Source organism: Malaclemys terrapin, chromosome 11, assembly GCF_027887155.1.
Source record: "Malaclemys terrapin pileata isolate rMalTer1 chromosome 11, rMalTer1.hap1, whole genome shotgun sequence".
Classification (NCBI taxonomy): domain Eukaryota; kingdom Metazoa; phylum Chordata; order Testudines; family Emydidae; genus Malaclemys; species Malaclemys terrapin.
In genome coordinates, this window is record NC_071515.1 from 48,238,932 (window position 1) to 48,251,774 (window position 12,843).

At 42.2% G+C, this 12,843-nt stretch overlaps 1 protein-coding gene and 1 long non-coding RNA gene across 2 annotated transcripts in view; one reads left to right on the top strand and one right to left on the bottom strand.

Moving 5' to 3' along the window:
• The window catches only part of LY75 (lymphocyte antigen 75), a 74,376-nt gene that overhangs the window by 37,731 nt on the left and 23,802 nt on the right, over nt 1–12,843 (top strand). The window contains exons 17-24 of the mRNA XM_054044678.1: nt 285–320; nt 592–767; nt 3,506–3,570; nt 5,420–5,496; nt 5,919–6,055; nt 6,928–7,033; nt 9,309–9,469; nt 10,356–10,485. Of these exons, the coding sequence (XP_053900653.1) occupies nt 285–320; nt 592–767; nt 3,506–3,570; nt 5,420–5,496; nt 5,919–6,055; nt 6,928–7,033; nt 9,309–9,469; nt 10,356–10,485 (888 nt within the window). The remainder of the gene's footprint in view (nt 1–284; nt 321–591; nt 768–3,505; nt 3,571–5,419; nt 5,497–5,918; nt 6,056–6,927; nt 7,034–9,308; nt 9,470–10,355; nt 10,486–12,843) is intronic.
• Nucleotides 1–12,843, bottom strand: part of LOC128845736 (uncharacterized) — a 69,343-nt gene that overhangs the window by 31,153 nt on the left and 25,347 nt on the right. The gene's annotated exons all lie outside the window — the stretch shown is intronic.

Sequence of the window (12,843 nt, forward strand, 5' to 3'; positions counted from 1 at the left end):
AGTTTTGGCTTCTTGTAATTATTGTAGTTGGTCAGAAAAATAGCTTTTGGGGACATAAAACTTTCCTTGACTTGTTGGAAATTTTCAGTGAAAATGCCAAATCTTAGTGCCTATGTGTGGGGAGAATTGGCATTATTATTAGTGTCAGCTTTGGTGCTTACACATCTCTAATAAGGAGAAAAAATAACTTTAAGTCTGATGCATGCAAAGCTCCCATTGACTTCAGTGGAAGTATGTGTATCAGGAATGCAAAATCAGTGATTGTTTCTTTCTCTCCTGAACAGGTAGTACCCCAAAGACACCAGAGTGGTATACACCAGGTAAACAGATTTAGTTTTTACATGCATTTCAGTTACTTGTGTCTAGTGTTTCTCACTATATATCCTTTCTGATGTTAGTGAAGATCATGCTGACACACCAAAGGCCTGATTCAGAGACCGGCTCACACCCTCAGCTCTCATTAATTTCAATGGGAGATGTAAATACAGCTCCTCTCAGCATCAGGCCCAGATTGTCCAGCCCTTTCCTTTTTTGAATGTAATCATTTGTCAGGATTAATGCCATGTGTGTATGTGTGGTTTTCTTCCCCAGATGTAGATGGAATTCATGGACCACCACTTGTTATTGATGGAGCTGAATTTTGGTTTGTGCCAGATAAAAACCTGAGCTACCAAGAAGCTGCTCTCTACTGTGCAAACAATGATAGTGACTTAGCATCTGTGGACTCTTATACAAAACTAAGGGCACTCCTAACCAAAATAGAAAAGGTAATGAAATACATTGTACATCAGAAATTGTCTTTGTTCCAAGTGTTTCAAATATAAGAGTGTTTTTCTCTTAATTTTTCACTGGCATATAACCCGTAGTAGTTTTTAAAATGCCTGCAAAAGCAAAAGTTTAGTTGAAAGAGGAAATAATCAGTTTTGTTTTATTCTCCTTTAAATCTGCATTTAAATATTTAAATTTAAAACAGCCTGTTAAAATAATCTTAATAACAGAACACAAGCTCCAAACAGCAAGATGTTGTGACAAGATTACCATATACATTCCATTGTTCGTGGATTCAGACAGAGGTGTAACACTGTATAGTATTTTGTATATGTGTGTTCCAACATGGAGACATCACACCATTATCTGAATGAGAGGAGTATATTAGAAATCAGCAATAGACAGATGTGATCAGTCCCTGTAGGGCAGAGAGTTTATGTAATCAGGAAATCAGCTGTTCTGTGAGAATCATTTAAAAAAAAAAAAAACTTCAGAGTGCCATATTTCAGTTACTGCCTTTTTTCAGTGTCATTGAGACATCACATCACTGTTTACTTATTGGAAGTGGGAATTTAACAGGGTCCCCTCATGGAGTTTCCTTAGAATTGTTCCATTAGGATTAAGGTGGGGTTTGCCCCCAGGAAATAAAACTCGTGAGTCCGACCCTCCAGTTTTGCAGATCCTACATGGTTTTGGAGGATCTTCTGGAGACACAGGGTCATCCACAAGAAGGTTCTATGACTTCACACCAGCTTTGGTTACCTTGCAGCTGTGCTCTGGTTCCGTGGCAGCAGAGGCGATGGGGGGGGGGGAGGGGGGGAGCACATGGGGTCATGTCCCCGCCCCCGCATTTCTGCCTTCCATTTAGCACAGAGCATTTCGAACTCTGGGCATGCCCCACAGTTTGAAAACTGTCCTCCTGCCAGGAGCTGGCAGATCAGAAGCTGATGGGAGTCGCCCGGCCCACTTGGGCGCCTGGCTCTTCACACTGGCCACCTCCGCCAGGCCACCTCTGCCGCCTCTGCACAGCTGGGCACTCCCCAGGCAGGGCAGGCAGCACAGCCTGAGCTGCACCCAAAGGAGCCTGGTGCTGGCTGGCAATGCCCCCTGGAGCTGGCCCTTGTCTGCAGAGCCCAGCTGCCATGAGATGCTCCCTGAGGTGCTCGCTTGCCATTACCCTAGTGCTTCTGGCTCTGCTGCTGCTCCTCAGCCCAGAGGCGACACATGGGTGGTCACGTGCCCCCCACCTTCAAGAGTTACGTGCCCCCCATACCTTTAAATTGTGCCCTCCCCCCACCATCAAGAGTTATGTGTCACATCTGGCAGTGTGACTCTACTGGAGTTGTTAGGGACACTGGAGCAAGTGCCTGGAACCCCTCTTTAAGATGTTTCCAATAGCAGAGGGGGCTCTGTTTCTATATATAATCTCTGTTTCTCTGTGCAGTAGTGGGAGAAGAGGCACATCAATCCAGCCTGCCTCATTTCTCCCCCCCCCCCCCCCCCCCCACCTACAGAAAGGCTTCCTCACAGCCTGGGTGAAAGGGCTATATTGCCACAGAGACAGTAGTTCTCTTTACCTTCTGTGTGTGGAAGGATGGCTCTATGCACAGAGGTGTCCCATCACTGCATGTATCCTAAGGGCATGATCTGGCCCCTATGAAAGTTTTTATTGCAGTACTGTACTTTCATTTCAATTAAAACCATTTTATTCTTTATTTTAAATTTTCCTCCATGCTCTTTGCAATGCAAATCTTACTTCATTGTGCTGGCACAGAGGTTCCCATACTGGTCAAGGGGATTTTGATGGTCCAAAGAGCACTTTCTGTTGGTCCACAGAGAGCTAGCTTTCACCCTTGTTTCCAGGTGAGAGAAATAGTGTAGATGGGAGGAAAAGATTAAGGGCCGGATCCTCAGGCTCATTGCACTGCTTTTTTCCCCTCCTGTTCTTAGCAAAGGTGTCTTAAAACCACCCTTTATTCCTCCCCCTCATCGTGCACTGAGAGCTACTTGGCTGGGCCAGAGGATCCATCCCAAAATGAAGTATGTAAGGCAGTAAGATTATCTCTGTTCAAAAAGGTCAAGAAACTTATTGCACTAAAGACAGTTACAAATACACAAAATCTGTCCTTATATTACCTTTCCATCTAAGTAATTGCTGTAGTTGCCTCAAAGATATTCTATGATCTTGAATGGGAGAGTAGATGGTACATGCTTTTATGAAGGATAGGATGCACAAGATGTGAAGATGTCATTAAGATCACTATTGAGAGGTGACCTACCATGAAAAAAATTGGAGAACCCCTGTGTATGAGAACCCAAAGTTGAAACTGATTAGCCCGATTTAACGATCCCAACTGAGTGAAATGTAAACATTCAAAATATAGTAATCAGTGGGAAAATATATTTGAATGTAGTATTGGTTTTAATAATAAAGAACTACTAGAAACAGATTTGAGATTTTAAAATATCTGACCTGACAATGCCCCTTTATGAACTAGAATTTGCAAATTCCCCATGCATAGTCTATAGCCCAGACCAAGAAGTTAATCACTTGAATTTTTGAATCATTTACAAGAATATTACTTGTAAGTTCCAGTCCTGCTTCTGTTAAACCATTTACATCAAAAGGAATTTTGCGACAAGGGTGGATGAAGACCAGTGGTCTATCTTGGGATATTATATTATACATGGTGGTAAAATCTAGTTGTTTATATTTTTTATTTGTTTATTTTTGCAGTTGTCAGGTGCAGAGCAGAAGTGGTGGCTGAAATACATGGATCATGGAAGTAGCCATCATTCACCGTATGTACTCTATTTGCAGGCAACATTATTATAAACTTTTGATGACATTTCTTGTATGGGGAAAAATTTAGTGAAATAAGTGGTTTTTTTAAAATGATCCCAAATTGTTAACAAAGCTCACTTCTGACAGGTCAGCTACAAAAAGTATAAAATAATTCTTTGAAAAACCTTAACAAAACCACATTATCTGATAATTGTGACTCTTTTCCTTTCTCTTGCCTTCCCCCTTTTTTATCTGCATATGACCTGCACTTTTCCTTGCCATCTCAAATTTAAAGTATAAGGTCTCTGGAGCACCGACTGAGTCTTTATTTCTTTTGGTGAGGAGTTTAGGACACTGGGGATCTTGAGTATAATAAATAATCAACAGAATATATGTGTAGACTTAATACTTGAACTAAGGACTTAGCAGCTAATTCAAGCAGGAATGTTTACAGAGTGCCGTTCCCACTACGAAGGTTAGCAACATTTCTAACACCTAAATCACTAATAATCACACTTAGCTCTTATATGAGGCTTCATGTCTTCAAAGTGTTTTGCAGATATTGCCTCCAAAGACTTCTGCATAAGTCTTTGAATGGCCAGGGACTTAATATGTTAGTGGTATCATTAGAAGCCCTGAAAGCTTGAACCCTGGTCCTAACAGTTAACGCTTTCCGGTTCCTATTTCAAATGTTTTTATTTGTGATTTTAAGCCTGCCCATGTAGCCCATTAATGACTTGAATTCTGAAACAGGATTGGAGGTTTTTACATTATTTTACTCTTCCATTAAAGAAAACAACAAAACCAAAAACCTTCAGTTCATCTTGTAAGTTAAAAACCATGAACAAAATATTTACATATAGAGCATATGAAATTGGATAAGTTATCCTCTGTCCTCATCTCTGCTTTCTGCCATGCCCAGCCACAGGAAGATTACCCTAGGTTAGGGGATCCTTTGGTGTTGTAAAACCAGGATAAGGCTCCTACATCACCACTCCTCCCCTTGGCTGGCTTGAGAGTTACCCAGGGCTTCTTTGTGCCCTGGGGATCACTGGTCCTTGGTGCCATTGGCAGGCAGTGTAATTTAGAGCAGCCTTCAGGCTTCTTCTAATTTATGGCATAGTCTGGCACAGCGTTGATCCAGGATCAGGGAAATGCAGAGATGTCTTACAGCAACCTTTATACAACCCTCCTGAGTTGCACTGTGTGCTCCTCAGCTGCAGCTAAGGAACAGGGCCTTCTGGTCCAAGAAAATCTTAGGATGCGTAAGTAGCAAAATGCTACATTTTTAAAAAGAATAATTTAGAACAGAAGAATGTAGAATCTATAGTTTGTTATCCTCACGGTGCATGATAATGTAGGAGGGGTTGCAGTAGGGACAGACAATTAGACAGCTCCTTAGTGTACAGCCTGAGTAGCCAGGCAAAGCTCTTGTTGTGTACCTTCTCTGTAGGTTTATGCTCTCTGTATGTGTGTATATATATCTCCTCAATATATGTTCCATTCTATATGCATCCGAAGAAGTGGGCTGTAGTCCACGAAAGCTTATGCTCTAATAAATTTGTTAGTCTCTAAGGTGCCACAAGTACTCCTGTTCTTCTTCTCTGTAGGGTTGATTTGGTGAGTAGATCCATGACTATACAAATCACTACAGATCTGCTGACCCTACCGCCCACTTTCCCCTACAGTAGCCCTCTCCCTAAACCTCTTGCACATTAGGTCACAGGCAAGCCCTTTATATGTGTAAGCCCTTGAAGTTTTCTCTCTCCCAAGCAGCAGGGGCATGCTAGTTCTGCTGCCATGCGCAGGATTTCCCCCTAAAAGAGCATCTTTTGTCAGGGATTGACTCTGAAATGTTGTATCTAGTTTACAGTTATTTCCACGTTTCCATGATCGATTCTGGAGGGATTGTTGGTATATTTCTTCGAAGGGCTGGTATAGAGGTAAGGTTGTTTCTTTATTATAAAAAATATTAGCTCTGTCCAGAATGCAATATTGAATACAAGATCCAGGAGCAAATGACTTTTTGCGCTGTGGGACAGATTTTGAAATCCACACTTACAATGTATAGGACTTTATTCCACATTTCTCCACTGAAGTCAGTGATACAACTTGTAGAGTAAGTAGCTACTGAAAGTGAATAAGGTTATCAAATCTGGTCCTTTATTATCAATATGATATTTTCTCATACATTTAATTTTTTATGCTTTGTTCTACTGTCATTTTAAAATACTTTACTTTGCATAATTTGCAGCTATATGTTATAGTTACATAGGACTGTCTTTTCCCACAAGTGTACGTAGCACCTAGCACATCATAGTCATTATCATAATACAGATAATAACTTTATTTATATTTCCTGCAGACTATCCAATAAACTGCAATCTGAAACTGCCCTTCATATGTGAAAAATCTAATGCATCCTTACTGGAGAAACATGAGCCAGAATATCACCCCCCTAAAGGAGGATGCCCTAAAGAATGGGTTTTGTTTCAGAACAAGGTAAAGGGGGAATATAGGACAATCATCATTAGTTGCATTACGTCAACCTAACTTTGTAGTGTAGACCAAGCCTCACTTTCAGGCCAGAGTGTTTAAACCAGATCCCTCCTTTGCAGAGGACTCAGTAGCTCTCAGCCCCAACCCCTATTCTTTCAGGTGTCCCACAGCTCTCCTTCTCAATGTTTGCATCAGTTCCATCAAGTTCCTTCTCCTAGGCTCATGGGTCCAAAAGTCTTCTTCTTGCAATCTGTATTAATTCAGGGTAGCTGATGCCTTAAAACCAGCTTCTTTCTCAACTGCCTCCCCCACTTTGTAGTTCAGCCCTTTTCTGCCCTGGGCTAAGAGAGATTAGCAGATGACAATCCTTGCCTTCTTGTGAAAGAGGAGGAAGCTATATGCTGCCCTCCTTCTCCAGGCTCCTCCCACTGAGCTGGGAGAGAGGGAAACCTTGTCCCACCCTGCACTACAAGGCTTCTGGGCCTTTAAAGAAACAGTAGCCTTGGTTTCCCCCAAGCATTAACTATGTCTCTGGGACCATCTTCCTCTCTCCCAACACCTGCCTCTGTCCTTCTGTAGGCCTTCATCTGCTCCAAAAGTCCTAGGAATCTTAAAGGAAAACAGGGTTTACTGACCCTTAGTCCCTACTATCCTTAACAGGACAGTCACCCTGTTAAAGTCACCTTGCTGAATCAGAGCCTGAATGCATTTATTTATATTTGCATTTCTAATACTTTCTCACAGAAAGCAAAATCAGTGAGGTGTGAAGGTTTTAGGGTCATTGATTTATGAATTACCTCTAAGATACAATAAATCTTAAAGAGAAAGTGAACTCCTGCTACATTGCATAAGCTTTTACCACTTTTATTTTGCAGTGTTTTCTAAAGATAGAACACAGATTTTTAACATTTAAAGAAGCCAATGAATTATGTGAAACTTTTGGAGGCACTCTTCCATCAATCTCAAGCCAAGCAGAACAAGGTATGATGGTAAATTCAAAGCTCTTTATACTATGCAGAACTTTAGACCAAAATAATATGTCAAGCCCCTTCCCCAGTCTATGCAGCAGAACTGTACAGAATCATGCAGCAAACTGGGAATTATGTGGCAGCATTATCTGATTGTAAAATCATTCAATTACTTTGAGTCTTACTGAAATAATTCTAAAAATTCACAATAAAATAAAAACCTATAACTAATGCCTTTAATTATAATTATTTGCACTGTGTCAGAGGAATTCTGCCTGTCACAGAATGGGAAATGCACACACAATGGGCAAACCGTGGAAAAAGGAAAAGAACCAGTTCAAAGACCAGTTTTTGTTCATATCCTTGCGTATGAAGGGAATTAGAAATTGCAAAGACTACCAGAGATTTATGAAGAGTGAGGGACTAGGTCTAAAGCAGTTTCCAAGCTTTACTTCAGAAGTTAAAACCTCATTGAGGTGAATGCAGTGAAGAGAAGACATTTGCTGGAAATAGCTGTCTACAGATGTCTGACTACCTATCTGTTGAGAGAGACATCTGTTAATACATTTGTATTTGTGTAGTGGGCAGGTAGTTGCCTACAGAAATGTCTGAAGATGTAGCTCACAACAGAGCTCTATATTATGTGTAGCATTATTTGTATAGGTAAGTGACCTCCAGCCAAGTCAATTTAATGCAGTGGAATATAGAAAGTAGACCAGGCAGGCCACTTCAGTAGTTAACAGTGCACAGTGGAAGAGCAGTCTGCTGCTCTATCACAGCATTGGGATGGACCCACACTGGAACTCGAGTGACTGAGACGAGCAATTCAGAACTCTTTTAACCCTAGAAAAGCATATTCTGCTTCAAACATTTCTTAGCATGATTGTGTAAATGGAAGTTCATTTCAATTGATTGAAGGATATTTAGCATAATAAATTAGTCCTGGTGACAGATTTCTGCCAGCAGGGCCGGCTCAGGCTTTTTTGCCGCCCCAAGCGGCAAAGGAAAAAAAATAGCCGCGATTGGCAGCACTTAGCAGCATTCCTCGGTGGCAATTCAGCAGCGGGTCCTTCGCTCCAAGAGGGACTGAGGGACCTGCCTCCGAATTGCTGCCGAAGACCCGGACGTGCCGCCCCTTTCCGTTGGCCGCCCCAAGCACCTGCTTCCTGCGCTGGTGCCTGGAGCCGGCCCTGTCTGCCAGGCAAGTCAGTGCAATGGCAAAGCTGTGGTGGAGAAAGACAGCTCTGCCACAATTTAGGTAACCACCTCTTCCTGCCAGCCTTCCCTCCTTCCCTCATGTAATGTGGCCCTTTCTGTAGCTGGCTATCGGATAGTGACTAATCCTGAGAGGTTTTAACCTTTAATGGGTTTGTCTAGTTTAGGAAAAGAGCTTGGGACTAGCCTGGAGCTAGCTAACATATGACCGGTAGCTAGTTCTAAATGTCTTAACTAATATTCAGTGCTTAATTTGTAATGAAAGAGGTGCTGGGGCTCAAGCAATTATTTTACATTCATAACTGATGCAGCAAGCCCAGAGGTCCCAGGGCTATGAACTGTCAAGCCTAGGGGTGCTGAGGGTCAGCCCTGGCAAGCCCCGGCATACATTGAGCATTTTTAGCCTCTCCCAATAGTGGGCATTGCCACAGAGAACAAAGAGTGGCTGGCTTGGGATTCCTGAGTAGAGTCTTTCTCGGTTGGAACTGATCCCTTCCCTCTATCCTGACTTTCTCTGTTTCTTGGTTGAGTAAATCAGACACTTATTCAGTAAGTGGTTCTGTTTTAGAGGCATGCCCAGCAGTCAGAGTGCGAGGTGTGTGGGAAGCAAGAGAAACTCTCCATGCCCTCAAAGGGGACATGGAGCCCGCTTTTGATGCTTCTATGGGAAGTCAATAGAAGGTCTTACAGAGCAATAGGGAGACAGCTTCTAAAATTTGGGTGGAGACGGAAGGAGACAGGGTTGATGACAGGGAGGGAGAGGAGGAGAGAGACAGAAACAAGTTAAACTCATCTCCTGGCCCTCAATTAGACCTTAGCCTGTTAAAAGGCTAATCCTCTTAAATGATTTGTTTAAATAACGTCCTTGTCAGATATGGAAAGGATGGAATGATAAAATTGCAAAACACTTAATACTCTATTAAAATGGCTTATTGTATTTTCAAGGACTAGGGTGGGAAATTAAGTTAATATAGATGGGGGTTGTACTATCTTATTTATGCAAGCTGTTTTTCAAATGTTTACTGTGGTTGTCTAAATCAAAGTATGTAAATATTTATTTTTCTGCCCAACAGATTTTTTAACATCCTTGCTTCCTGGTTTGGAAGAAAACATTTGGATTGGTTTGAAGTTTTTTTTCAGCACAAGGGAAAACAAATGGGTAGATGGCAGTAGACTGCTGTACAGTAACTTTCACCCATTGCTGAGAGGAAGGCTAAGGAAGATTCCACTTGATGTAAGTTATCTGTTTGAATATAATAATAATAATAATAATAATAATTAATGGAGATATCCCATCTCCTAGAACTGGAAGGGACCTTGAAAGGTCATTGAGTCCAGCCCCCTGCCTTCACTAGCAGGACCAAGTACTGATTTTTGCCCCAGATCCCCAAGTGGCCCCCTCAAGGATTGAACTCACAACGCTGGGTTTAGCAGGCCAATGCTCAAACCACTGAGCTATCCCTCCCCCCACAATACAAATCCAGCTGATGTTTTGTCCTATAAAAAGTATAGAATGTTGGTATTTTGGTAACTGTATCAAAATAACAAAAGAGAAAAAACATGTAAAGGTCCCAAACCAAGAAATTGTATTCTTAATTGGCAGACATGGTGACCAGTAATGACTGAGCTCTTTGTATCTTTATTCCAATGATATGTTTTGAACACTAATTATTAAAATGGAAAGGGATGTAAAAATTGAAATCTCTTCAGTCTCTTTGCATATCCAATATGTAGCTGAGATGCCACATTCCATAAAAATGTAGGCAGCAGAGGGATGTTACTATATAGTTTTTGGTTCAGTTATTTGCAGAATACATCCATAAACCATTATACATATTGTTTTCCTGGCTGCACTGTTCATTGAGCAGCATAAGAAACATAATGGAATGCCACTGATTAACAATAATTTTCAAAGAGTATAATGGGTCCAGGTAATTTTTTTCACAAACAAACAATCCAGCAGCTAGGAAACATTGCAAAATAAACTAGCTGTGTGTTGTACTACTGCTCTGCACATACTAACTAAGAGAAGTATATTCTCCTAACTAGATCTTCATTCGCTCTCTCCACACAAGAATGCTTGTATCATACATGAACTTGATGAGTTTTCTGGTTTTCAGATGTTTGATGAGGAGATAAACAACCAGTGTGGTGTAATGCTCAACAACCCCAAATCTTCATATGTTGGAACATGGAATTTCTTGCCTTGTGCTGAGGAGCATTTTTTGGGTATCTGCCAGAAGCCAGCAGGTAAGGCTGACTGTGCCCCTAATATCCACCTGCCAAGAAGCCCCTTCATACAGAGATATTACCTCTCCTGAGGCACAATCTCCCTCTACACAGCACCTCAAGAAGGGTGTTCCCTGGTGGCAGGATCTTTCTGGGGACTGAGCAGGCCCATACTGGGCATCCAGTGGTGGGGCCATGAGGACAAACCTCATCCCTCCTGAAAAATTTCCCATGCCTGCATTTTCCATGACACCATCCACAGTGTGAAACCCCCTTTAAGAGGTGTTTGGGGAAAGCCGTTGGCAGTGGAGGCCCTGATAGAGAAGTTCCTGTGGAGTTATGCTGACTGAGAGTGAAGGGGGGGGCCCAGGGCCCAATAGTTGGCCTGGAGTACAAGGCCTCTAAGTGAATGGCCCTGATCTTCTTTGGACACTTTGGGGACCTACAGGGCTTGGGGATGGACTTTGTTTCATTCAGTGAGGAATGGAGCAAATGACTGCTTTCCCCCAGAACAACGTGATCAAAACGCCGTGAGGAGAACCACACAGAGTTTTAATCCCACTTAACCATCTCCTGTGAGTTTTAACACTGAAGGGATAATATAAGGCCTCATCTACACTTGGAATTAGCCTTGATTTCAGCTCACTTGTTTAGCTACCTTAGTGCAAACCCCAGGAGTAGACAAGGAAAGCCACAATTTGCATTGGTGCAACTTGCCCTGGCTTCAAGCAGGGGTCAGCTCCACTGATACAGTGTGTGGCTTTCCTATTTATACTCAGGATTTGGGGAGGGGGTGCTGCTCCAGGGCAGCTATGTTGGTGGCTGCCCACTGATTACTCGAATCAGGGCAATTACCCAATCTGAACAAAGCCTTAGTTCCTGTTTAACTGCCAAGGGTTTATTATGCGGTACATCCATCTTTGGGGTATGTTCTGCTTTGTATAAATCCTTTTAAATAACTATTTATAAATTTGAAGGCGGGAAGGACAGTGATTCAGTCTGAAAAATCTGAAGGGGATTTTTTTTATTAATTATTAAAAAAAGAAAATTAAGATGAACTGCAAAGGCTCTGAACATTAAAAATGCTTGTAAGACTCCAATAAAAGAGTGCAGCTGCTATTGATAAATATATTTCTCTCCAGAAAAGGAAACACGACATTCAGGGAAAGTGCAGTGATTGCTGCAATATGGTCCCCATTAGTCTTGGGTTGCTAAGCCTCTAACACCCAGGCATGCAGGGAAGGAGCGCTCAGTCGACTCTTGCAGAAACTGCAGTTGTGCCTGGCCACAGCTCAGGATGCTGCAACAGGGGAGACTTTTTCCACTCTGCCATGGCATCCTTGGACAAGTACAATGTGGCCCTATGGTTTTCATGTCACTTTTGTCACAGAAGCAAGGGAGTCAGCAGCTCGGATTCCTTGGCATCTCAGCAGGGCCGGCTCCAGGCACCAGTTTGTCAAGCAGGTGCTTGGGGCGGCCACTCCGGAGAGGGGCAGCACGTCCAGTTATTTGGCGGCAATTCGGCGGATGGTCCCTCACTCCGGCTTGGAGCGAAGGACCTCCCGCCGAATTGCCACCGCAGATCGCGATCGTGGCTTTTTTTTTTTTGGCTGCTTGGGGCGGCCAAAACCCTGGAGCCGCTCTGCATCTCAGACATTTAATGATTATCTCAAAAGGTTGTGATAATTATGCTTGTAAACATCAGCAATATTCTTTTTTCATCTTTGGGAAATGTACATTTCCCCCCTAACTCTTTACTATTAACCTTTAAGTGTGTGAGGTCTCTGTTGGTCTCACAGTTCTCTTTTGAAGCTGTTTACTACATAGAAGCACTTGACAGCAGCCATGAACTAGTTCAAACATTGTGTTTCTTTCATGTCACCTCTCTAATCCACTGACAGCTGCAAATTGTGCATAAACATAAAATTAATATTATGGCTCTGTCTTTTGGGTATTGGTCTGTCAGCCTATTCATCAGTCACTTGTATGCTCTTATTTATACAGAGTAATTTTTTCCCTTGACAAGCCTTTGTATTCCTGAGACACCTCTGTGTTAGATGCCAATGCATATTTTACAAAATTGTAGGGCCAAATTTAGCTCTGGTGTCAGCCCATAAACTTCTTGGAATCATTAGATCCACATGCTCTAATTCCCCATCCATATAAAGTTTGCATTTTTTATAGTTGCATGCATCACTTGGTTGGATGAAATTAATGCAGCTCATTGTGATAATATTGGATAATTAGAACCCAAATGGTAAATTTCACCACTTCCAGCACAATACACAAGTCAGGTGGCTTTGTGCAAGAAACTGAGCACATGCTATGGAGGCAAACTCTATTACCTCTCTGCCTGCTCTTGCAATGTACTGGCTGGAA